Source organism: Gavia stellata, chromosome 23 (assembly GCF_030936135.1).
Source record: "Gavia stellata isolate bGavSte3 chromosome 23, bGavSte3.hap2, whole genome shotgun sequence".
Lineage (NCBI taxonomy): Eukaryota > Metazoa > Chordata > Aves > Gaviiformes > Gaviidae > Gavia > Gavia stellata.
This window is the reverse complement of record NC_082616.1, coordinates 8,002,990-8,030,108: the sequence shown is the minus strand read 5'-3', so window position 1 is coordinate 8,030,108 and position 27,119 is coordinate 8,002,990. Positions and strand designations below refer to the sequence as shown.

At 43.6% G+C, this 27,119-nt stretch overlaps 1 protein-coding gene across 1 annotated transcript; it reads right to left on the bottom strand.

Annotated features, from left to right (window-relative positions):
* Positions 1–38: 38 nt before the first annotated feature.
* HAO1 (hydroxyacid oxidase 1) lies at positions 39–25,592 on the bottom strand. The gene is made up of 8 exons (XM_009816137.2): positions 25,456–25,592; positions 17,372–17,523; positions 8,872–9,127; positions 5,251–5,426; positions 4,203–4,294; positions 826–984; positions 497–566; positions 39–109 (listed from the first exon to the last, which is right to left on the bottom strand). The coding sequence occupies exons 1-8, from the start codon at positions 25,590–25,592 to the stop codon at positions 39–41; spliced, it is 1,113 nt and encodes a 370-aa protein (XP_009814439.1).
* Between the last annotated feature and the right edge of the window lie 1,527 nt (positions 25,593–27,119).

The window sequence follows — 27,119 nt, the reverse complement described above, 5'->3', positions numbered from 1 at the left end:
TGTACAACAGACAACACACGAGGCAATAGTCTTCAGACCTAAATCTTGGAAAACAATACTTGATGTCTTCGTATCAGTGTCCTGCCAATTTCTTCTACTCTCTGGGATCCTGGAGGAGAAGTTACATATCAGATGAAAGCCCTGCTTTTCTATCCCACTCTAAGCCTTTTCTTTGTCTATCCCATAGAAATCTACATTCTGTCAGATGAAATCCACCCCTTAGTGACCAAGGATTTGCCACTATTTTTCTAACGGATGTATTGCTGTCCTTGTGAAAAACATTTTTACTTGCTTTTACTTAATCTACTCCGTTCCCCATCTATAAGACAGGGATAACAAGTCCTTTTCCCATCTCTCCAGCCTAATCTGTTTATATTGCAAACATTTCCATCTCCCTTGTATAGGTTACAATAGCATCTTGCCGAGGGCAAATGAAAGCTATGAGGAAATGTGAGAAAGAGGTGGTTATTACTGAGAGGAAACGTTGATGTCTCACCTGTCAGTGCCATTGCCAGGCGAAACTCTTCCTTCAGCATCTGGAGAACTTCTTTTGCTCCTTCTTCTCCCTGAGAGATTAGTAGACAATATTTAGTATTATGTCTACATATAGCTCAGGCATGTATACAAGTGCCAACAAAGTTTTATGCACAACCTAACTCCCGAGTACTTGTCATAGCAAATTTTATATTAGATGGTCTGGATACAAACAGACACCATCACACACGCACCCCTATGTGCACATATATACACATACATGCACACACTAAGCCTAAACAGCCAGTCCAGGTATCTAAAAACAGAAATTTGAGCTTTTTTCTAACTTACTTGATAAACCAAGCCCCAGATGAGAGGTCTTCCGATGAATACAGCTTTGGCACCGAGAGCTAATGCCTTGAGAACATCTGTGCCTTTTCTTACACCACCGTCTAGGAACACCTCCACCTTCCCCTCCACAGCCTCAACAATTTCAGGCAAGACATCAATCTAAAAGAGTGAAACCAAGAATACAGCTTGTCTGCTTCTGTAACACTATTTATTTTTGAATTAATTCTTACATACAGGATCCAAGCTTTAAAGAAGTTAAATGAGCAATGGCATGTCTAACTGTATGCACAAATAACACAGCTTTGTACTGAAAAACAGCAGTGACTTAGCATGTTAGCAGATATATACAAAGGTCAAATTTATTTGGATAGTCACATAAATAGAATGAGAATCAGCAGGGTCACACAAAACGGCCATCTGATCCCATGACATGTATCCGACACAAGCCAGTATCAGATACTTCGGAAGAATATAAGTAACAGCAAGCACAGAGGATGCCTTTCCTTGATATTACCCCCCCAAACTTCCAGTGTCCACTAGTTTGGGGATGAAATTGAATCACTGTCACTTTTTAAATAATCATCACTTCCTTGTTTAAATTTATTATTCACTTATACTAAGGGCCAACTAGCATCCAGGAGCCCAGAGGCAGGCATTGTACCTATAGACATGGAGTAAGAGAAAGATGTGCCCAGAGGAACTTAGAGCTGGCTGAAAAAATTTAATGACTATATTTTTCCTTTTGAAAATACATCTTGATTACAGGAATAGTTGTAGAGGAAACTTCTTCATATAAGAAAAAATTAGCTTTCCTCTGAGTTTTGAGCAAGGTGGGAAATGCTTTCTTTTAATGCACGTACATGTTACTTTCACCAAGCTCTACTTATCCCCTACACCAGTGATAAAGGTAAGGGGGGAAAGGATTATTTACTGTTCCTAAGTTACAAATAAGTAACCAGGGACTTAAGTAACATGTCCACATGCAAGAGGTCCCAATGAAGAGATGAGCCTCCTGAATTCAGGGCTCAAGCATTAATTATAAGGCAACCATTCATATAATGCCTAAATAGTTCCTATTTGTGAAAATCAGGAAAGACAAAAAACTGGAAGCCAACTACTAAGGAGACCGGAAACAGTGTGTGGCAGTAAGACAAAAGGCACACAATTTCATATCTTTCAAATACGGATGTAATTAATTTCCTTCCTAGTGGATAAAAAATGACTAGGAGGTGGGGGGGGGGGGGAACTTGAAAGTGCAGTTTGGCTTTAGATTTGGATTAAAATTTTCCTGAAGTTTGGCATTTGCTGTGATTTTTTCCCCTCCCTTTGGTTTTGCTCTCTTGCCAACATATTTTGGATCTATTTCCATACACAGAGACCGCTTTCTACATCCTGACAAACTGTACTAACATTAAAGTGCTATAATAACTAAAGTATGATGCAAACCATAATTAAAACATGGATTTCCTCAATGTGTAACTAGACACTAGAAATATTAACCAGCTTGGGTTCAGCTCACATTCTGAAAACCCATGAAATTAAAGCAAATTATTATGTTTCTAAAACAGAAACATTTAGCATGATCCGATACAGATATTTACATTATGAAAACTGCATTGTGAAATATACTTCTTTGTACAATGAAATCCAGTGAACACATATGCTGTTATAGTGCCTTCTCTGCACTGCGGCGTTGCAAAGGAATAAGTCATAACAAGTAGTTTGCAAGTTTAATTTCTGTTCTACTGCAGTTGGTAAAAAATTAATTCATATTTCTTGAGCTTTCTCGTTTCTCAAAATGATGTTTTTAATATCCTCATACACTCTTCCTGTTGGATTACCTCACATACAGAGTTACCCAAGATTTTAAAATACTCTTAGTGAAATTGGGAAATACATTCTCAAAAGGAGACAAGAAGATAAAGAGGACAGACGTTAAAGAAGAAAAATTAATTTCAGCAGTATTAGGCACCCACACTCTGAAAATTCAGTTCCCCTTAAGGTGTCTAAAACTGAATAGCTGCACACTCTCCAACAACACAAAATCACATTTGAAAAAGAAAAATCTCCGTCTCTCTTTTGAAACTGGAGAAGTCTTGACATCAGAGTCTTCTTCCTACCAGTCCCCAGGACCACGTGGAGACAGTCAGGCAAGAGCATCTCAGAGGATAATGGCTCAACTTCATTATCCATTTAGAAAAACATCTGTGCTGGCATTTGGCTCTCCAGTGCAGAGCTCGGCTTGTGAAGAACCAGCCGACACAACCAGGAGATCAATGGGTCCATGTGAAGACCTCAGAAAATCACCGGGTGAAGGAATTCGGCTGGGGAAATCCTCAGCTGCCCCTGAGGACATAAGCAGAGAGCAGAAGTGCTCCAGGGGAGGGGGGGACATGCCAGTGGGACAGCAGAGCTGAGCGGATAAGACTTCACATGCAGAACACTCTGCAGTGAAAAAAGGCTTACCTGTCCCCCTCTCCCTTCAGAAAATCTTCATGGGAAACAGGAGGTTTTTCATCAAGGACACATCAGGATTACTGAAACAGTCACAACCGGGCTTTGATTCTCCCTTTCATTCTCTTTTTACTTGCGCAGCTTTCCTACTCCAATGAAGAATGATGAGTGATGGCTGGAATTTTGGGGGTTTTCCTTCAGTCTGAACACATACTTTTTCATTTTCCTTTACTTCTTTCTTTTTTGCCAGTTGAGAACTTCTCAAATCCCTTTTCACCTTTGGAAAAGGCACGGGATAGCACGACAAGGAAAAGGAAAAAACTGTAATTTAACCACCCTGTACCTTTTCCAAAGGTGAAAATGTTTGAAAGGAGAAAAATGGAGAGTTTCATTCTGCCTTTAGCTGTTCTGTAACTAATTTTTCAGCAGTCTCTGAAGAATATTAAAAGGGAAAAACAACTCTAGTACAACCTTCAGCATGCTGCAAACAGCAACAAGGGGTTTTCAAAAAAGGATGAGAAAGGAGAAATAAAAAAGGAGACTGGAAAACAAACTTTTTAAAGACTTAACAATTTCTAAAAATTTAGCTGACAATAATACACTATCTAAAACTGCTCTTCCAGATTTCCCTGCAGGGTGCTGCAGCCAAGGACAGGGTGCCCAGGTAGCTTGAAGAAACAGCCACACATAAACCCTCCTGTGTTTTTTTTGTTTGATCTGACCAAGGGGAGACTGCATCTAACTCAGAGTATGATGTGGCATACACAGGAAATGGGAAGAGGTTACTGCTTATGGGTTAAGGCATACAACATGCATATTTACAGGTTTTTCCTCCAGCTGCCGTGTATTCAGAGAAAGCAAACAAGAAGCCAAAAGGTGGAGAGAACCAAAGAATAGTGGTGCATATTAGCACCAGCACTTACAGTTGCAGGGACCCCATCAAGCTGTCGTGCTCCATGATTTGACACCAGGATACCATTTACCCCAATCTTTACAGCTTCTTTAGCATCATCAGCTAGAAAAAAAAAAAACCAAACAAACAAGATACACTCTTCCATAACTGGGAGCTTAGTGACACCATGATGAGGGAAATTTTCGCATCACTAAAAAAAAACCATTGTCAACTAATGCAAAGCCACCTTAGGTCTTCACCCTCCCAAAGCCCCATCTCAATGCAGAAAACAGTTTTATCTTCAAGCAATAAGACCAGAAAAGTACTTAGAAGTGTTGGAGCAGAACATTTTACCACTTCGGATTAGCAGCCACTTTGGTTGCTAGCCTGTATTTTCTCTGCTATGTCCCACAACTCGTCACTGAGAAATTATTTTGCTAAGTTATTTTCTCCAAGGCAAAATCATCAGCATGCTTACAGTAATAATCCATACTTAATGAAACCACTTCACTGTGCTCCGTGCTCTTCTGACAGAATGGAAATCCAGCTTTCCTATAAGTAGCATCCAACTCAGATCAGAGTTAGAGTTTACAGGCACAATGAACAGAGCAAGTTCAATCTTCTTGGCTGCATCTGATTTCAGATCTAACTGATGTGATGCCAGCTGACCAACTGACTAGTGACCAGTGGCTCTGGTCCCTACCTATCGAACATCAAGGTAGACAGACCCTGTAGCACAGCCGTACAAACCATGTGACAGCTCCAGGTACTTATTTAAGCAGCTGCTTCTGCAAGTCTCTTGGTGGCTGGGTTCTTAACCATGCATGAGGAAGAGAAAATATTTTCACTTTGATTCTGTTGGCTCTGTTTTGGCAAATCTTCCCTACTTAGCACAGCACAAATATGAACGTGCATCCCACCATACTCCATATCAGCAAAGCAGATGCCTGCCATTAAAAAGTAATGCAATTCTATGCAATTCTACAGAAATTTCCTTAGCACGAGCACTTCTCCTTCCCTGATGCCTCTGCGAGAGGGGACACCTCGCCTCCCCCATGGGAAGTGGCAGAGCTACACACCCCTGAGGATTCCTTTTGCAACGATGGGCAGCGAGGTCAGCCCTCGAAGCCATTTGATGTCCTCCCAATTGACGCTTGCATCAATCGCCTCGGCTACGTACACAGCCAGTCCGCTATTTTCTCCAAAGTCTTTCCCTGAGGAGAATGCCAGGTCACTGCTTGAAAAGTTTTTTAATCTAAAACAACAGACATAAAAAAAAAATAGTCTGAGAAAGATTCATTGTAGCCACTAATCAGTCCCTAATGCCAGCATTTAATATACCTGTGTTAAACCTTTGCTGTACTGCAGAGCAAGAGCAAAAAAAGTCTACCCCAGCATATCAGATCACAATCCTTAGTAAGCCAAAACCTTTGGCTAGCAAAGCATTTGATAACATTGGTGAAAGTTTCTCTGGCCCAAGGTAACAGTCATAGTGCTTACAAAAGAAATAGGATAAAGTCCAAAATGAAAAGGTTCAGCATCAAACCAACAATCAGGAGGAAAAACCCAGCAGTGAGAGCACTAATTCAGGCTCAAGCATCTATCCTCCTGTAGACCTCCCGTGTGACTTTGGGCATGACACTTAGCCACTCCTTTTGCCTCAGTTTCCCACCATAAAATAGGAACAGAAGTATCTGCCAGGAGCACTGTGAGGATAAATGCATCAGCGGCTGTGGGACATTCAGACCCTAGAGTGGTACAGGCTGGGTGTGAGAAGAGAACATTAATTTTGCTTGACATAACCCAGGACCCACTGAAGTCAAGAGGTGTACCTCTACTTACCAGCAAAAACCCCCTTAGCTTTCATGCAGCAAATTTGGTTTTGGTTTTGCTTTTGTTTTTCAAATCCAGGGGATTCAGCTACTGGAGGAATACGGGATTGGGTAGGTGGGAGGGGAGAAGAAGGAAGGGAAATTTTGTTAAGCTCCATGAATTAGATGGATCTGCGTGAAGACTTGCAAAAATTCAGAATTTTCTCCTGTCTGACAAGGCCAACATCCAGCTGGTTCATGTTGCGTCTTCTTTGTATGCTTCCTTGTAAAACGTAGGGGAGGAAAATGAAGTTCATATGAAAACGTTAGCTATTATTTGCTCTTTAGCAACAAATCAATCTCATAGGTCCTAGGAACTGAATGCAAAGTGACAGCCCCTGCACCAAAGAGTTCACAGACTTACTAGACAAAGCAGGAGAAGGGGAAAGGAGGGCAAATAGAGAAATTCAGGCTGTGCTTGTATTTGAGAGCTGACACAGCCCCTGAGCACTCACAAGCACTAAACCACCATCAGCAACACCAGTGCTGCCAAGGACACTGGTGCCCCACACAAGGCCGATCGCTCTGTTCTTCAGAAACTGTGTCTCCTTTCACATTGTGCTAGTTTACACTCATATTCCACATTTTGGGAAATGCATGGGGTTTTTTTGCATGGAAACTGGCTAGTTTCACTGCTGATTTCATGCCTGGTTTTTCTGTTCAGCTCCAGGCCCAGAAGAAAATGAGAAAGGAGCAGGCTCTCAGCAAGATCCAGCTTTTCAGCTGTTGGTTTGTGGAGGGTGGGGTACTCTGAGAAAAACAGAACCATGGATAAGATTATATAAATAACTGTTGTTTTTCTTGGCCTGCGAAACGCAGATCAACACTTGCATGAATGTTGCCTTACATACGTTTCTGAGCACAATGGCACCTTGTTGTTGCTTTGAAACTTTATTGAAAACCTGAAGCCAAGAAAAAGTTATCACATAACTGAGTAGAGCCCGGCGCTAGGAGAGTTTCACTGCCGACTCTCCAACAAAACACTGTCCAAGTGTCATTCTGAAATCTGAAGTGATTAATTCGAACCCTTAAAAATTACTCCAACTTCATATTATTTCGTATGGTTCACTCAAATAAAACCTTGTAACGGTTCGGTCAGGTGGGGTCAAAGTGTTTCAGAAATGCTCTGTCACTTTCCTTAGATATTTTTGAGTTATTTGACTCGCATCCAAAAACTTTTTAACCCCAGGCCTTAAAATGACACTACCCCTAAAAAAAGCTATTTAAAGAAATTTTTTTTTTTTTTTTAATTAGGTAAAATGACAGTGTGTATCAATGATGTTTTGTCAATCACAGATCCATAGCAGGATTACTATATGGGGCATATGCATATCAGTGTACTACATTTTAATGTTAGATGTGTCAGGGATTTTTTGTTTTCTGGTGCTTTCCTCATAAGATTGTACTTTAATACAGAAATCATAGGCAGAGTTAAGGTTGCTCTGTCAACCTTCATCATATCGTCTACTAGCTTCAAGTACAAACGTCTAAGGGAGATCCAACACTCCAAGCTCTGGAGGTTTTTTTGCCTGCGAGGTGAAGAATCAGATTCATTGCAGAGTCCCATGGCTTACCTTGAATTTGAATATTTTGAAAAAGAAGAAAGACCTCAGGATGTGGTATTATATTTCTTGCTATGTACATGTTGCATATGGTATGTACATGGTATAACATAACACTCTTAGGAGGCAGAGGAAGAGCACTTCAGATCCATTGATAACATTCAAAACTAGCTTTCACCCAGAACTCAAATCAAAGTTAATCTGCTTCAAAATACATTCAGCTATCCTTTTTTTTTTCTTTCTGTTTTTGTGTTCATTTGCAGGCTCTGAATAAGAGCACACACTGTAGTCTTAATATATGCTGTGGGAGACTGCGGTCACTACCAAGACCTACTTGCAAGGTTCTCGGCTCCATTTTGCAAACCCAAGTCCTGGATATCCCATCCACCAAATAGTCTTCCAGCCAGTCCTTGGCTGCTAACACTGCTCCAGCACTTCAGCTTATGTTTATCAGGGTGGTCTCTACAGTCTACTAATTTATATTTGCAAAAGGCTAGTGAAATCAGTGCCCCTACAACACAGCTGGATAAGTCTGTTAAAATTAAATGCTGCGTAGGCGCTGAAGAAAAGAGCAACTAGAATTAGTGCTGAAGTCAATCATGAGGCCACAAATTCTGAGATGTAGAAAATGTCCCAAAACACATGTGGGAGTGGAAATTGCCCTCGTGGAGAATTTAGAAAGACTGATATCCATGTGTTTCTGTATTTGAGTAAAAGAAGAGTTGAAGTTGCTTGGAAAGGGGTTCCGTGGTCAGTAGCACCATGGTCCTGGACCCAGTGCAGTATCATAGGATAACATAGGTTAGAAGGGACCATAACATCAGTTGGAAGGGACCTTTGGTCCACTTAGTCCAGGCTCCCATTCAGTGCACAGACAGCTCTGCAGCTGGATCCAAGTTCAAAGTCAGAGCAGGTCACACAGGGCTGTGTCCAACAGAGTTTTGAAGATGCCCAAGAATATATTGACAGAGGTACAAAGAAATGCCCCATCTCTCAGACTTTGTCAGTCTGCAGCCTCACATTTCCTGGTGCACAGTGTCTTTTACAGTCTTGGCAAACAGCCAAGAAAGCTTAGTTTTGACCCAAAGCAGATCATAGCCCAAGCACAGTGAGAGATATGTGCTCCACTCCCCGGTGTTATCGCCCAGTGCGGCGTGTGGCACCTGGAAGAAATTCTTTGTGCCAGAGACAAATTTCCGCCACAGCACCTCACAGTGACCGTGGCACTGCCATGTGCCTGCCCCACATCCCACCGGCGGGCACCTACCTGAGGTGGGGAGGAAGCTGGAACTTGTTGCGCACGTCATCGATGCGCCTGCCAAGGAAAGGCGTGTCCACCGTCACGAAGATCCCTTTGTAGCCTGCTCTCTCCGCACGCTTCACGAGGGATTTGGTAACCTCCCGGTCCTTGTACACATAAAGCTGCAGCCAGTGAAGGCCAGCTGGAGCTGCTTCAGCCACTTCTTCAATGGAAGAGGTGGCCCAGGAGCTCAGCATCATCCCTGTCCCCATTGCCTGGCAGGCTGGAAGAACACAAGGTTATATTTGAGATTATCCAAAACAGAGGCTTCTCTAAACAGGAGCACTTGGCTCACACCAGAGTGTGTCAGTGCACATAATTTCACACTGCCTTTCCCCAGCGTTAACGCATTTTCAGCCTTTCAGGGAATGCTACGTTAATAGCAGTTACTAACAGCGGTGGGCTGCTGTGAGCACTCTCTGACTTATTCTCTGTGTTTAGAGGCAAATTTCTAGTGACTGTTGTCTGCATGCTATTTGGGATGATTCCTGCTCCAATAGTGGAAATAAAAGATATTATAATCAAACTAAGCCTCATGCATATTAATAATTCTTTATCCTATGGGGAGCCTGTAAGTCCCTAGCATCTGGCTACCACTTGTCAGAAATTTTGGCACATACATTTAAGGACATACACACACATGCAGAGTTTTAAATGCTGCAAAAAGAAAAAAAAAAGCTTTTAAGGCTTCCAACTTTTTGAACACTGCCACATGGCTGCAGATCAGTGTTTCAGGTCTGTCATTCTCAACATTGCTCTTCTGTCCTCACCACTGACACACACGCTCGCTCCCTTTAGCATTTTGGTCATGGCATTTTGGCTGCTTTCTCTCGCTCCCTAAATGTTCACTAGCATTAAACCTACATTTCTTGAAGTGCTCTTCTAGCCAATGCCTGTTGTCATCCGTACAGAGTATTTCAGGACATAATAAACCAGAAGGACACAGTCCAGCAGACAACCTTATTTAAAGACTCCAGGGGGAAGCTCCACTATTCTTTGTTTCAACACCTTTGCCTCCTGTCTCGTGGCCTGAAGGAGAGAGACCCCACATCCAATGTGTGATCCCTCACATAAAGCTTGACACTTCTGGCAGTAAAAAGTAGGAGTTCTGATCTTACTGAGAGTGGGAGAAACTCATCCCAAGCAGCAGTCCCCACGCAGAATACCCCAAATGTAAATACTCAGATGAGCAAGTACAACAGACAAGTGGTCTCCAAAGTCTCCACTGAGGCCAAAGGGATGGGTGCTCACACCCAATGTGTGTTGGCTTCTCCTCCTTTACCTTCAAAAAGCTGCCCAGGTGTGGGCAGCCCCAAGGTTAAATGTCATCGAACAATCCCAGATGGGGTCAAGCAGCCGGAGGCTCTGTGCCAGCCGCCTCCCCAGGGGTGATTTCCAACCTGGGCTGCACAATGAACCAGCTAACCTCATACAATTACATTTTTATGAATCTAGCACTTATTCTTTTTGGAGTAATCTGTCACTTAATGTAAAATAAAGGAAAACACACTGTAAAATTCAAAAATATTATATAAAGCCCTATTTTTCTTGGTCTACCGCAGTATGCATATTTTTAATGTAAACGGACCTCTGTTTCAAAACGTCATCTCCAGCCCATTGAGGAATTAAAAAGTGGTCTTTATGACAACATTTTATTAAACAAGGATTACAAGTCTCCTAGAGTGGAAACTTATGAACAGCTTATTCAAACAAATTGGTTACACCCTCCCACAGCCACCAGGCAGCTTTCAATCAGTGGAAATACAGTAGCAATGAACCAAAACACTCTACATTTTAGCCATTTAATTTGTCCCCTTAAAATTACTGAAAAGAGTTCCCTCTTGCAGATTAAGTACCTAGAAATGAGTTTCTTCTGAAAAACCCAGGCATACTGAATGCCTAAAGTCGTGTTAAAATCAGCTATGGTGGGTTATTGCAAATCCCATCATGGACTTGATTTGGCAAATCACTTAAGTGATGCTAAGAAACAAGGGATCCGCATTCCTGTTGCTCTGTCAAACAAGAGTTCGTGAATGAGAGGGAGGGTTGCTAACCCAGCAATTGCAAAACCCTCAGATCAGATAAGGGAAAAATGTAAATGTTATGGTTCAATCTGCCTTTAGGTATCTATTTATTTCCATTTTTACTTCTCAAGTCTGCCTCTACAGCCCTACGGACACAAGAATAGTTGCAAAAGCAAAAATTAAAATAGAAACTGCACAATAAAATATACTTGGTGAATGGAAGATTTAAACCACAAAATAATACCATATCCTTTCAACTTATCTGCATACATGGCAGTAGAGAAGATGCTGCTTTCATCTTATTTAAGATTAGATTTAAGCAGTTTGGTTCAATCAGAGTTCAACTATCCCAAACTGGGTTATGGCATTTTCATGAAAGCATACTCACAAAATTCCTCTCATCTATCCTGTAAAGTTGACGACTCTCTGGTAAAGCACCAACTCAACACACGTATTTTGGATCTGCACGGTCAAATTCAAAGTTCACGCACACAAAATTTTTCACAGTTTTAGAGATTCCAAGTTCCAGTTTTAGTCGGTCTGTGCTTTATCTTGGTCATTTTAAAGCTTATTTTGACAATTTTCTAGACTTTCAAAAACACATGATATAGTCCTGAAGTGTTGCCAGGTTCTGGGTTTTTTCTACCTCAAATCAGGTTTTGCTAAAAATATACTCCCACTTCTTACACATTTAGCTGCAGCTGAAGAAAACAGAAGCAATTCATTTCCTCCAACAACTATATTTTACACTTCAATTTTGGGGTGCTGCAAATATTATTCTTATAAATCAGTGCTGGATCCATATTCCCATGGGATGCTGTTGCAGCAATATGTGACATTTGCCAGAGTTTAAACATCAGATTTTTGTAAACCAGCCTTTCCTCATGCCATTTCAGCTTGCTTTTCGTCTTCTTTTTTTTCCAGGTCTTTTAATCCCGAGCATTGCCCAAAGCGTACGTTTACCTTTGTACACATTGCAGGCTCCCGTTGAGGTCAATGGCAGTGCAGAGAGCATGGCGTTAGCCACACACAGCAGGCTGGGGAAGTTTTCGATATCAGGATGATAAAGCTTTGAGTTATTTGTACTCCACCTTGTTTCAGGGCCAAATGCAATTAGAATTGGGATATGGTGGGGTGCTTGGGAAAGGGGAGCTTCACAGCTGCCTTGAGTGGGTGCAGGTTTCTCAGCCCCACTGCTACCTGCCTGTACTTAGCCCAGGAAAACCCCGAGCATGGACGTATCTTTGCACCAGGGAACATAAACCTCAATAAAATGGGGGTTTCCTCATTCTTGGGGAATTCAACTGAAGTATTTTACATAGTGACAAATCAAAGTTGACCATGGGAAAGGACCCACTTGGGAAGTCCACAAGAGAACAGAAAGATAACGTTTCTCAGGCCTTTTTTCATCCTGAAACCTCACAGTCTCCTTCCCACCTCTGATGAAACATCACTGCATTAACTGGTACGGGAAGGGTATGGAGTTTGTCCCTATGGGCAACCCAGAGACAACATACTTCAGGGCAGGACACTGGAGAAAAGCCCAGTTTAAGCTTGCGTATTTTGTCAGGGTTACATTGTATGGGAATGGGAGCTCTTGCTATTTTTCTCTAGCTCTGCAAATTCCCATCGTTTCCCTTTTAGGGACATCTCTGAAGCATGGTAGCCAAACTGCCCCACTGGTCATTCTTCCCTGAATCCACTGTCCCCAAGTTAGGGACCAGAGGACATTACTTGGGATCAACGTGATGTCCTTTTGGCATGGTGGTATTTCTCAAGAGAAGTAGCTATGTTCTTGGAGCTGCATCTCCTAAGAAACAGGGTTGTTTAATGTACTTAACTACTCTCTTGACGAAACACACTTGGCTGAGAAATCCCCTGCCCAGCCTTACCTCACTTACCCCTTACAAAACACTGCGTGCGAGTTGTGCCTACGATCATTTTGTTGACACAACACATTTTGTCAGCTGTGCAGGAAGACTGGAGGCAGCAGGGAAAAATACACGTGGCCAAAATGGATCTGGCTGGTCTAGGAGGGCTGTCATGCCAGACTGCCTGCGTACACTTGCATCAGAAAGTCCCCTGGCCATGCTGGTCTCTGGGGGGGAGTCAGGGCCAGGTCAGTCCAAACCGTGTTGTCCCACGTGAATATTGTCCTCTCAATGACTCTGGAGTAGCCATACCTCAAAATTAACATTTTTTTTGGAACACCACATAGGTAACAGGTGAAAGGCGGGTACAAAGTCCTGCTGTTTTCACTGTGGCTGAGCACAGAAAGCTCAAAAAAAAAAAGATCGCAAAATCCCCCCTTCACAGCCACGGTCATGTCCGATGAGCACAAGGAACCTGAATTCAGATGCTCAGCAGCATCAAAGCAATCAAAAAACACGGTAGATGTCTGTTAAGAGTCGAAGGAACAAAGTGTTGCTCCCTCTCTAGTAGAAATGATAGAGCTGCCAGTAACTCAACTAAAACAGGGGGGAAAAAAAAGGTTGTCAGTCGATATTCCTATTCTCTATTTGGCAAAGCAAATGGTGCAGTCACATCGCAGGTGATGGTGAAACCCTTCTTGCGTCAGCTGTAACTCAGAAAGTTGTTTGAGAGCAATTGCAGAGGGTAAACATAAAAACATCAGATCTGAGCAACTATCATTAAAAGTTTTCAAAAGATCTGGCCAAGGACACAGTCAGGCTGCTCAGCCTGATTTTCAGCAAGTCAGAGAGAAGTCAGGTAATGCAATACCCCTTCTGGGTTAAAACAAGAGAATATAAGGTAATCGGTCAGTAAGAGAGCATTATGTAATTAGCAGCAATACAAACAGAATAGAAATCTCAATATAATAACGTTACATATCTATTTATAATCAATTAAGGTTTCTAAAAATTGCTATTTCTTGCTAAGCAGCCGGATGGTGCACAAGATTTTGTTTCAGTGTACTTGAAGGTGGGTTCTATTTACAGGAGCATGAGTACTACTGCACCTGCAGGGAGACGACATGGGGACCACATTGGTTTGCAAGCACAGCGTGAAGTCGGGATGGCAAATGAATGTCTGCATGGAGGAATAGTAAATCTTCTGATGGACAAGCAGAAAAAAAATCATGTAGAATCGGAAGAGATCTGTTGAAAAGTGTTTAGAGAACAGCCCTTTGATCTTTAATGTTGGCTAACATTATTCACCAAGTTTGGCAAATATTTTCAGTTAAAGAGGTTGAAATTGAAGGGGGAAGGACAAGAAGAATTCACCTAAGTCAAAATGTCATGTGTTGATGTTTTCAAAATGGAAATGTTTTCTATTGAGCTAACACTTTTGTTTCAAAACAGAACTATGGCTAAAAGCATTAACTAGTAGGAAAATGAAATAAAACATTATGTTTTGGATCAAATTAAACATTTCAGTTAATCCAAAACAATTTTCCTCCCAATTTTTCAGTTTCTACTGAACAGAAAATCCATTGTTTGGAAAATTGCCATACACACTGATGAACTACAACTAAAATGCTAGGGAATACACTTGAAGAAAGACCTGGAAAAACTGGGACAACTGCCAAGGTCCATGCAATTGTTTCAAGGATAAGAGAACTTTCTCTATAAGGAAGGACTCCAGGTCCATTTAGACATGTCAAAGAAAACTGAGGAGCAACCTTATTACAGCCTGTATGGGCAATATTTTCTTTTTTTGTTTGTTTTTTGAAGTCTAGCTAACAGAAGTGCAGGTAAATCCAACATCTGGATTTGAAGATGTACAAGTTTTGACTTTGATTACAGCTTATTCTGCTCAGAATGGAGTTAGTTAACCTTTGGAATAACTTACGTTGTGTTGGATGGCCCGTCACCAGCAACTTTTAAAATTACAATCGATCATTTTTCCCAAAAAAGATGCTTTACTAATGAAACAGTATTGTCAGTGAAGGTGTGTTTAAGGCAAGCTGCCAGACTTTACCCTGTTTTGGGTAAGATGCACACTCCTCCCCACTCCTCGAGGAGCAGCAGCTCCCAAAACCCTGACAAGCCCCAAAACAAGGGGTCATGAGGGCAGGGAGTTTTACCTAACGAGAGACACTGCGACGTGCCCTTGTCCTTAGAGAGAATGTTTACGCTGCAACCTGCAGGCAAACCCGATGGAAGAGCAGAGCAGTTCAAAGCAAAACGCTGTCGCTTAAGGGAATTCCTTGGCAGGATCAGGCATTGTTCTCAGAATACAAAAAGGTAGGGGAAGGAGTTGTTATTGCTACCTGCACCACCCTGCTCTGCAGGGAAGGATGGTGCGAACCCAAGGTTTTCTCTTGGGGTTTAACCCCAACCAGGCAGACGTGTGGCTTGTGGCACCTGCTGAGCGGTGCCCGGGCACTCACGTGCACGCTGTGGGTGCTCCTTTGGGCAGCTGCCATGGCCCCCAGCACGAGCCAGGGCACACAACGCCTGCTTCCCTGGCTGGGAATGGGCAAGATTCAGACCACACCGTGCTTTTCAAGGGTCGTCACAACAGCAGAGGCACCACCACATACATTGCTTCCTACACACCAGACCCAAAAGTCAAGTTTACGAAGTATAGCCAGCCTTTGCAAAAGCCATAAGACTATGGATCAGTCTTTCTTGGCTTGCATAAATTGTTGCAGCTGAAGCAAAAGCTGATTGAAAGCAACCAACAATTTGCTCGCTTATATTTCAGAGGTATCAGAGTTTAAGAGAAGTTGGATGTAGCAAACCCCCTGATCCCAAATGTCCCAAGTTTAAGGGAACCTTTAAGCCAAGCATGTACTTTACAGCTAATCCCTATCATCTTATAAGGTCAAACGAAAAGCTTGGCGCCGAATGCCCCACTCCACCTCTAACAGAGCACAAAACCAAGGCCGTATTTTTTTCTACAAGAAACGCTAATGCAATACAGAGGGTGTAATTTTAATTACGCTCTCCTTTAAAGGCAATGAAAAATTTACCAACTCTCACGGATGTTTATTTGACCGCACATTCAAACTGTTGCCAATACACCAAGCTCTCCTAGCTTGAAAACCCAAGAACATTAAATGCAATAATCATATGTTAAAGTTTGAAAATGTAAGTGCACAAAAGTCAGGAAATTCCAAAATTAAGTTACCTACCACAACCGTAACGCAGCCCTGGTGGTCAACTTTATTGTACCACTCGACTTTACATGCCATTATAGATTTACGCCTTAAAATGTAGCCGGGCCGTAGCGTTGGTGGGAATTTTTGCTAAGGAAGATCCTGAATTCTGTCTGTTTTGAATCTCGCTCTTAACATTGCATTAATATGTTTGCACTTAGCAGTAAAATGCTTCAGAGTTTCCTCCCAGCATAACCTGGGCCAGAAATAATCCGCAAGAGTTGCCAAAGGACAGGACCAAGGCATCCCACCGGACGCCACTTTGCAAACCAATTCAAGGTATTCGAGCTCCATCGTGTGGAACACGCCTGCACATACAATAGACATAAAATCTGTGGCTTCCTATTAAATCTCTTGGGAAGGGAAAAAATGTATCCCCAAACATTTTATAAAAGTGGAGAAATCTGCTTTTACAGAGATTACTGCTGGAGTTGTGCTGCTGCCCATCACAGTGCACATCGCAGCGACACAGCTTTGAGCGTTGAGATCAGCTCTCACTGCAAGGCAGATAATTAGACTCACTTCACACTAGCACTAGCATTTGCTGCATTGATCATGGAAACACTGTTAGATGAATAGCTCAACCATGTACAGAATTTTTTTTTTTTTTACATAGTGCCTATTTCGGTTTTGTATCCTCTTTCATTCGGTGCTAGAGCACTGAAACACCCAGCCTGATGCTGCTTGCGTGCAACAGGCACACCGTGTGACTGACCACTCTCTTGTGGCACCTTGCAGCTTGGGTTAAAGGAGTAAGAAACCATTTCACATCCGAATTCTGGTTAACATCCCATTTCTCGCAGCATCTTAGGCTGCAGCCTCCATGCTGGCAACACCTTTGGGCAGCATCTAGCCCAGAGGGGCCCTTATCTCACTGGTTCCCTGGGATGCTCTCAAAGAGCTCTCTTCAAAGCAAATATTTTTCCCAGAGAGCAAAGGCTTCTGAATTTCTAGAAGCCGTTCTGTAATGGAAAGAATGTTGCCGTGACAATATATAGAGTTATATTTATAGAATGTATAGAAAGATATATAGATAGATGTAGTTTTCAATTTTGTATTTGTGACAAATGATTCCCCTCTTACACACCACATTTGTCATCCCTGTTTCATCACGAGGGAGAACCCGCACACAAAACAGGCAAAGGAAAACAGTAAAAAACCAAAACAAAAAATAAACGCAGTTACTCTGAGCAGCAGCTCAAACCTGTCCTGGCCACAGCATCAGGAGCAAGAAACCAAGCCAGGCTTCACAACCAGCAGGCACAGCATTACTCTGTTCAGCTTTAACTCACTGTGGAGGGGACTTTGCACGGTTTACCTTTAGCAGTAGCCATCTCTCCGTCAGCGTGAGCCATGCGCTGCATAGCGGTCGCTCCAACGCAGACCGGCATGCTGATTTTCTGCCCCAAGACTGAGGTTGATAGGTCCATTACTGACACGTCCCTGAGCACCCGGGGGTACAGCTTCCATCTGACACCGAGACAAATAAAGAGAATAAAAACCCTGCATTATCAGGGTTATTTACAGTTGCTAATGGGCAAGAGCAGATTTTCCTGCTATCAGGAGAAACAGGGTGAAAGCTGTGTTGGGGCTGGAGCAGAACCTCATTGCGTGACCCAGAGCTTCAGCAGGACCTGCGAAATGCACCAAGCCGGGAGGGACTAAAGTCCGTGGAGGGTGAAAGAGGCAAAGAGCCTTTGAACATTATTGGCTGGTATCGTTTGAAAGAAAAGACAGGAGCTGCAAAATAATAAGTTTCACTGTGAGTCTGAGCCTCCTCGAAAGCCTTGGTGCAGAACTGGATGACAGGGTGTGCAGGAACAGGAGAAGTCATCAGCCCCCCTTTGTTATTCCTTCTATAGACTAGGGAACAAAAAGACATGGGATTTTTGGATAAAACTAGCCTGGCCAGCATGCTTAGCCCTCCCTGTCCCTGTGCCACGGGTCTCTGCAGTGAGACTACAAGGAAACGAGCTGCCACATGGGAAACGGGTGGGCAGGATGGCTGCCCTGGCTTTCCTCAGCTCAGGGGGGTGTGGAAATACACTGCATCGCACCTCTACCGGCACAGAGACCGAGTCGCTTTGCTCAGAGAGGTCCCATCCCCGGCAGTCACCAGCTGCTGTGCAACACGTAGTCCCTGGGACTACAGCTGCAGCCCCAGGGACAGCCCGTCGGACCACAAGGACTCCAGACTTCCAGGAAAAGACTGAACACGACCACTGTAATTTGGTGCAGGAAAAGACCGAGTAGCACAACTGCATTCCCAATAGAGCAAATTATGGTCTAGTCCCTGAATGACATGGCCCAGCATCTGCTCAATTGTTCCCAACCTTGCTTTGCCTTCAACATGTCCACCAGAAACCACATCAGCCCAGAGCTGGGCTTTATTCTGCACTGGGGTCTTCAGCTCGGGTACAAATGGAAGCTGACTCCAAAACAGAGCAAACTAAAAACACGCTTAATCTGAAGTTACAGTTTATTGTGGTCAAGCTGGACACCAGATGCTTGCCCACGCAGAAATTTACCTTGTTTTTTCCCCCCTCCACAACAGCAGCACAACAGGATCGCGATCCCTCAAACGGGATCAACTAGGTGACACCACAATATCCAAACCTTTATTAACAGGGTCGCATTCCTGGGGGTAGCTGTGAAATTGGACTTTTCCTGACCATCCAGGCGATGGTGCAGGGCAGCCCCTGTTACTCTAAGGCACAAGAGGGTGTGGGTTAACAGGGGCTGCCTCTCGACAGGGGTGCGCCCTGAGCCAGGCCAAAGGCTCTCTGCAAGCGGTGGAAGGGTACGTATCAACCTCTCACTAAGGCATCCCTCCCTCTGAAAGGACTCTGCACTTTTAGATGATGGCTATTGAACTTTAGTTCCAGAAAATAATTAAAAGGTTAAGCTCTGGTCCCACTGACCGCAACTACCTGGTCAGCACTAGAAAGCCTGAGACTGATACTATTATCACAAGCAAGGAGATAGCAACCGGAGCCACTGTCACCCTCAGGCTATGCTCTGACAGCGAGCAGTGGTCAGCTTGAGCTTACATATTAAGCTGACAGGTTAGGAAAAAAAAAAAGACAAGACACAATCTCTTCATTTTCTAGAAAGATGAAGACACATTTCCATAAGAAGCCTGGGACAGAGCCAGGACAAGACCCAAATTTCTGAAGCCCTAGAGCACGGGGCTGTGCCAGCTCTCCAGGAAACGCTCCCCAGGGAAGAGCAAGATGGTTATGATGCTTGGAAGGAGACGTGCAATTGTGGGAGTCAGCTGTATTATTCAATGCCAAGATATACACTGCAAGTATGTCTCTTCAGACTTGTTTTCAGGCTATTGTATCGGTTTGTTATTTTTCAGGGGAGGATGGGCGGAGGGTGGGACAAAGAAAACATGACTTTTTTCTCCCTCTTTCTTCCTAATCCTCATTCCAAAGGCTTTCTCCCAGCTCTGAGACATCTTTTCCCAGAAAATACAAAGAAAACAAAAATCCTTTAAGAACCTTGCTCATTTTTATGGTCAAACTCAAAAGCATAAGGATGTGAAGTACCTCCCTCTTCCCCAGCCTCCTGGTTTCTCTGCTGCCCCAGACCTGTCAGATTTTTACCTGGTGCAAACCACTGCCATCTCAAAGCACACGTGTGGGGAGCAGTCCTGAAGTACCAACATTTCTGTAGTGCTTTTACCCAGAAAAGAAACAGAAAGAGCAAAAATCCTCCCAACAGTGTACGCAAGAAAAATGATGCTGTTTCAAGCAGCAATAAACTGCCTCCCTCCCACTCCACCTTTATGTACCATCAAACGACTCCATCCATGAGCTTTTTGGGGCCCTTCAAATAAAACCTGGTCTTGCTTTTGTATCATGGATGTTTTCGGCTGTGAATTTGCCAGACACTTGAAGTGAGGTATTTTCTGAACAAGCCATAGGGGAAAGCCTTAACAACAGCAAGCAAAACCCAAGAGCAGTATTTCCCAGTAACCAGAGCAAGCGTTCATTAGGCTGCCACACACCATCTGCTTCCTCCAAGTCTTTGAGTGAAAAGATTTCCTGGATATTTTGTAAAAAAACCTGCTTGTTTTTTTATTCATCATCCCCTCATCACCCACATCTTTTTCCAGCCAAGTCCACACTCGTATGCTGCAGTCAGCAATTGCAAGCGAGTGCATCTCTTCCCAGCTGGAAGCGGGGAGATGGCGCAGGGGGGAAGGCAGCAAGCACTCCCGATTTAGGCAACTTCAGCTAAACACTGTTTTGAAAGAAGGATGAAAGGAAAGGAGGGGGGATTAGCGTGTTTTTTTCCTTTTCCCTCTATGTTCAAAATTTTCAGAATGTAAATTATCTTGCAGTTGGGTAAGAGGGAAACATTCACTGCTTTCCCCACTCATTTTCAGCGGTGAAAAGTGTTGAAATTTTCAAACTGCAACACATTTTCAAGTAGCTCTTCTTGTTTCCCTTCTGAGCCCGTACCAAATAATCCCTTCATGGTGCATCACAAGCAGCGCGCTTGGGAAAGGACACACTGCTCAGGCAAAGTCCCCGTCCAACTCCAACCCACTTTGCTGCCTTAATCTCCCCTAGAGCTCCACTTCCCTTCCCAAGGGGCAGGTGCTGGTGCTGTGCAAGGCTGAGCAACAGCTGCTTCCGCTTGAGGAAAATGGATTTTCTCTCCCAGGGTGTCTTGCCATCCACATGGCCATGCTTTTCGCAGCGCTCCGCGAATCCGAGGTGAAAGACATCGCAGGAACATAACCAACTTATTATTGCAAGCATTCCTTTCCTTTTCTCCCCCCTACAACTTCACATGCTTGTTTGACCCCAATCACATTCTCAGCCTTGCTTTTTTAACCAATATTTAAATTATTTATGTGGCCAGCCAATTTAACACCCTTAATACCTAGCTACAAAACAACGATACATCTGCAGAAAAATACGCATCAATGCTGTCACTGATAAACAAGCAACTGCTGTTCCTCGTACACGACAACAAAATGCATCTTCTCCAAAGGCCGCCGGGGAGTCAGTGGCAGAACGTGTCACAGCGGATTAGCAGAAACATGTTCCTACACACACAGCCGTCCCCCATCATTAAAATGCTGAAAGGGGAGATTTCAGATTGATTTCTTGAATGTCATCAAGCTAAAGGCGTCCTGACCTTGTCATAAAATCTATTCTCCATTCAGGCCCCTTTGTTCCTTGACAGTTTGAGAGTGAATTTCATCGCCAAACAGCACGGTGCTGGAAGGACACGTGATGTTTCGGGATGCAGAGCAAATGCAAGGTGAATGCAATCAGACACCATAGGGAGTAACGTACGCTCTGACATCCCAAATCATCTTCTCTGGCCTTAATGCCTCACTTGCACCAGTGCCATCTCCATGTCATCAGAAAACCATGAATAAAAAATAGCTATCTGGCCTTAGCAGAACACACTGACATTGAAAGGCAAGCTCCAGTTCTCCACTCCAACCTCAACCCCAGAAGACTGGAAGCTAGAGGAGAGTTGCTGTACCGGGTGTTAACCTCGTCTTAAGCATTGGCCTTTTGGAGACATTTTATACTCTGGTAGCTGGTTGCAGGTCCAAATTACTTCAAGCTCCTGTGCTGTCAAAAGGCCAGGACATTAATTTTAAAACCTAATGGTCATGGATTGCACTGCTCCAAAAATTGCCTGGGTCATTCCAAAGGTATTCCAGCATCTATTGAAACTATCATTCATTTGCTAGATCAGTCCTTAATAATAATCAGCCCTTTATTTCTCCATAAATGCAACCATTCAGTTGTCAAAAAAAAAAAAAAAAGAGCTCACAGACAAACCCAACACTGATTTTTCTCCAAATACAATCTGACCTAACAGTCTCGCTCACCCGAATAATCTTGCACCACAAAGGTATGGGCTAACAATTCAGGCTTCTGGTTCAGTTTCGGGCTTTCTTCACTTCCATTTAAACATAAACATCTATACATATATCTATAAATATTTAAATAAACTGTAAATGTTTTTAATCAGGCTGAACCCTGCAACTCAGCTTCTGACAGTGGAAATCAACAGGAGCCCTCTGGCCATGGGAAATGAGGCTGAACATACTCGTTTCTTTCACAAAGTCATCCGACTTTGTGACTCGGGGGTGTAAAGTCCATCTGACTTTATATTTACCTACAAGCTGCGCTCAGGAACAGGGAGAAAACCAGCGACGTGCTCAGAGGCACACAAGGACTGTGTGAGAGTGGGAGTGAGAAGCAGTCCTGCATTCTTAATGGTTAGGCCACACTTCTCCCAACAGCACCAAAGAAAAAAAGAAAGATCTTAGAAGTTGCTTGTGTCAAACAGGTCTTATGAACCAAAATACTGTGAAGTCTTTAAACCGTGTTTCTGCCTTTTCTAGATGCGTTGCCAGGAAGCCACTGCAAACACGGTCTAATAAACTGTTAATGGCAGCATCCCGTGCGCCAAGAAAACAGGAATCCACCACCGCGTGTTGGCCCTCCGCAGCGACAAGTGGGAACCACTGTAGCGATGGAGATCGTGGAGCCCTGCGCTCAACGTGCTGCCACAAAGCTTCAACGGCCCCTTGAAGGGGGGCACCTTCGCAGGGAGGAAGGACCGTCTGGCTGCAGGCAGCGAGCGCACGCTGCTTACTGGAAATACTTCAGTTCGCACATAGGCAGGTACAGGAAGGCTCTGGGAAAGTCGGGGACAATTTAACTTACATTTTTCAGTGCTACCTCAGGGCTGATTTAACTCTGACCGCCTTTCCTATCATCTCCCTCTTGTTACAGCCAGATAAAAGAGCATGTTTGTCCACGAAGCTGTAAATCACCATATCCGTGCTCCAGCCCTGCATCCTTTCCACCTCACACAGGTAAAGCTGGTAAGCCCCAGCAGACGACTTCAGCTGGAATGCCCATCCTCGCAGGAAGAGCCGTGCTGGCGCTGCAGTGACCAGAAAGGAGGGGACGGTGTGTCTCCCCAGGGGAGCCGGGTTTCAGGCTCTGACCCCAGCACTCCCGCTGATCTGCTGGGTGACCGTCAGCACATCGCTACGCTTCTCTGTGCTTCGGTGGACACCCAGAAAGAGACGTAGATGTGGAGCGATGGAAAGGTAACAAGCAAAGCTTTGACTTCAACATTTCCACCCCGTGACCTCTCTCTTTGGCTGTCAACAAGTTCTGTTGTGTGATGATTTAACAGAGTAAACCCCATTGCCAAGTCTTTTAGGCTTTATTAACTGCCTTTTTGGGAGATGTTTAAATGGCCTAAAGCTACTGCGGAAATTAGATCTTGTTTTCTTTAAGAAAAATATACAAAGGGAGGGGGAGCAAAGCCAGAAACACAGCTTCCACCCCCTTCATACCTTCACTGCTGAGGAGCAGGAGCTCAGCATCGAGGGTCTTTTAGCCACACCAGGACCTGGCAAATTTCCTTTACGTTTCAGGCTGCTCAAGGCACTGCTAGGCGGAATCTCCTTCAGTTCCAGGCTGCCTGCAAGCTCCGCAGTTTGAACACCTAAAACTGGAGGGTCTTATTGAAGGTATGACAGAAGATGCCAGGGAAGAGGGGGTGAGCCTGAACCCCACAGATGACCAGCCCGATGCAAGGAGGTCATCTTATCAGAGGAACCTGCCCCTGCGGTGGGAGACAACTTCAGAGCAGAGCTGCTCTTATCTCACCACCAACATCTAGCTCTGTTAATGCCAAAACAGAAGGGGACACACCCAGGTTTTTGATAGCCCATATCTGGGCTGATTAGATCCAACTTGTGTTTAATCATGATTAGCTGTAGCTGTTAGTAGTAAAAAGTTCACTGTTTCTACAGTTTATTGCCTCTCAGCAGTTCCTTTGAGTGTCCTTTCCTTAACATCTCATTTTGGTTTTAGGAGGGCAAATAGCATCGTAGCATCTAGAAGTATCAAAAAAAAAAAAAGGTAGGTGAGAACTACTCCATCCTCTCCTGCTCCTATTTACTCCTCAGAGCCAGAGCAGCCTTTTGGCTTGTGTTTGAGCAGCCCCGAGCACAAGGGGATTTCCAATCTGCAATGGGGCATTCCATATAGAACTAAGGGGTCTGGAATAAGTTGTCACAGCAGAGGTTAGTTTTCTTCTCCTGACATTATAAAGCTTTTCTGTATGTGTCCCTAAAATTAGGGTTCTGAGCTGATTTCTGAGACCTGGCCATTGAGATCCTGTTAAATTAATTACTACTGACTTTCCTAGAGCCTTACTAAAGCTGCATGGGATTTGCAGCTGAATTGCTCATAGCCTGTGGAAAGGCAACTGGAGCAGTAAGCAGGATTGCTGCTCTACAGCAGAAAAGCAAAGTGGGGAGGGAGAAAGACTAAAGAGAAATTGGAAAAATCTTTGTTTGGTTTGTTAGACTCAGAGGGATTAAAGACAAAGCCTTTAGAGATTAGCAAAGACAAGTGCAGGGGGGTTAGATGTCTGCACCAACACAGCAGCCGAAGGAAAGGGAAGCCAACAGCCATTGAAGCGGTTCGACCAGGCTCAGCCGGGCTGAGGCGATCAGCCTCCAGCTGCCTTCTTTCCTCCGCAGCGCTTGGGCTGATGCTCTGGCGGCAGAGCAGCAGCAGAGATTGAGGGGATGGGGAACCAACTGACTCGAGGCGAGTTTTGACGTTCTTCCACCGAATCTGACAGCAAATGCCGACTTACTTTGTGTTGACCTTGTACTACCGAGGCAAAGGGTGACCTGAGCTCGGGTTTTGACAGCAGTACAGGGGGCCACTCTAAGTCAAAACTGGTTTATAACAGTTCCCATCATTTACAATATTTCCTGGTGAAGTGCTGACCTTCTGCTGGAGACCCCCCGTGCACGGCTTGGCCACCCAGGACTGAGCCCTGGCTTTCAGGGCTCGCTCCAGAGCTAGGATACACAGAACTCCTTTTGGCCAGGCTGCGCAGCTCTGACCTAGCCATGTTGCACAAGCACTTACCAGGGAAGGCTGCGAAACTGATTTCGTTTAGGATGAGCAGGCAAAAGGCAAAACTGACTCAGGACCTAAAAGGTACAACCCACCACCAGAATTCCTTGCTGGCATTATAGCCCAAAATGTAGAAATTACAGTTTCATCAGCTGATTAAATATTGGAACCGAAGGACTCTTTAGAGAATTTATGTTAAGAAATAAAATGCAGGTAAAGCTAAAAAGATGCTAATGGATTTTAGGGACTGCTTTTTGACAGAAAGTGTTAGGTGGAGGAGTGAAAGGGGAGAGACAGTTCTGAAAAGGAATTATTTGAGAGTTGTTTTGATAAAAACTAAAAAACTTTTGGAAAAATTGAGTTTTGTTCACACAGAAAAATCTAATATTGCACCACATCTACTAATAAAGCAGAATTTACACCCCCCACCTCCCACCCCAGCCTTAAATCATCCTCCTACCTTGAAAATGCTGCTACGTTATCTGCTAACGTTTCCTGGTCATCTGCTCCAGATCGGTAATAATCATACACTGATTTGGGGAGGAATTTTTTAGCATACTCTTCAAAATCAGCAATGCAAACTGGTTTTCCAGACATGTTTGCAGATCTCAGAGTTAGTTTATTCCTACTTCCCTCTCTTAAGCTCTGTATTTTTGTCTGTAAATCATTAATATGGGACCTCATCAGGATTCGACTTAGCTACATACCAAAAAAAATACACCAACTTCTTGTGTCATATTGGACTTCAGCACCGCTTTTTATTTCACATACTCAAGGCCGACCTAGAACATAGTGGAATAAAATACAGCAGAAAGATAGAAAATTAATCAGCAAGGAGAGAAATACGTAGGTGCAGCAAGCATGACTTAAACCTGCACTAAGAGGAACGTACTGCCTCTCCTGTATGCATTTATCATCCAAAATATCCAGGAGACTGAAACAAGGAATATACTGTTTATGCCCAAAAAGCAAAATCCCGATTTAGATGATTTGTAAAAGCAGGTCCCAGCCTGGACATTTAGGACAACACCTAACACAAGCAAGTTTCCAGTTATTTCCATTAAAATCCTGGACACTGAGTCAAGTTGCAGGGACCCCGCTGCCAGGCAGCTCGGGCGTCTAATACAGCCTCTGGCAAATGGCTCCTGCTTTTTAAGATAATTCCACCTCCACAACCCAGAGAGCTCTAGTTAGTCTCAGAATGTTACCGAGTCAGATGCACTCACCAGCTGGAAATAAAACTAACTTATCAAAGAGATGACACTCATCCAAAGTGTAACAGACTCAGTTAAGATTTCTTGATTGAATCTTGTGTTAAAATTTAACAAATATACATCGTTTGCAACAGGTATACAGTATTTGTTTGACAGGGAAAATGACTCCCTTCAGTAATTTTGGGCTTTACGTTATTTGATTTTTTCATTCTTCAGCAAGGCTGAAGATCTCAGACAACATCAAGTTAAATACACATATACCTTTGTGAAAACCACAGCCATCCACCTTGCTGCTGGTTTATAAATAACAACTAGGAACACAATATTCTGCAAAGAGTGAGAAAAATGCTTAAGATTCAAAGGAGACTGTCAGACACCTTTAGAGGGATATCTCGGGGGCTGAGGCAGGAAGGATGGTGCCAGCTGTAGGCTCAGTCGCAGGAATCATTTAAAGGGAGCGATGGCACGTAATGATTTGCAGCTCTTTCTCTAGCTGCTTTCCCAGACGAGGGCATCTCAGATTAAGATGTATGGGGTGGGGGGGGTCATTTTTATAGCTGGTCAGAATATGCATGGGAGGAATTACTGGAAATGAATATCAATATACATACAATTACACCATGAGGCATTTATCACACATCAGTGCCAGATACAATTCAAATCCAAACTGGCTTAACATTGACATTTCTCCATGCTCCCAGCACAAAACTGGGGACACGTCTGCTTTCATTTATTTAAAGGTTGCATTGCCTGTGCTAAAAACAGGTATTTATCCTAGAGCATGAGACAGTAAACACTGCATGACAGCTAAACATTTTAATACATGCAGCTGAATTAAAACTTAATGAATTCAGAAGTTGCGTTGTTGGAAAGTTGCATAAAAATTGCTGAAGGTAACAATACTGTTTCA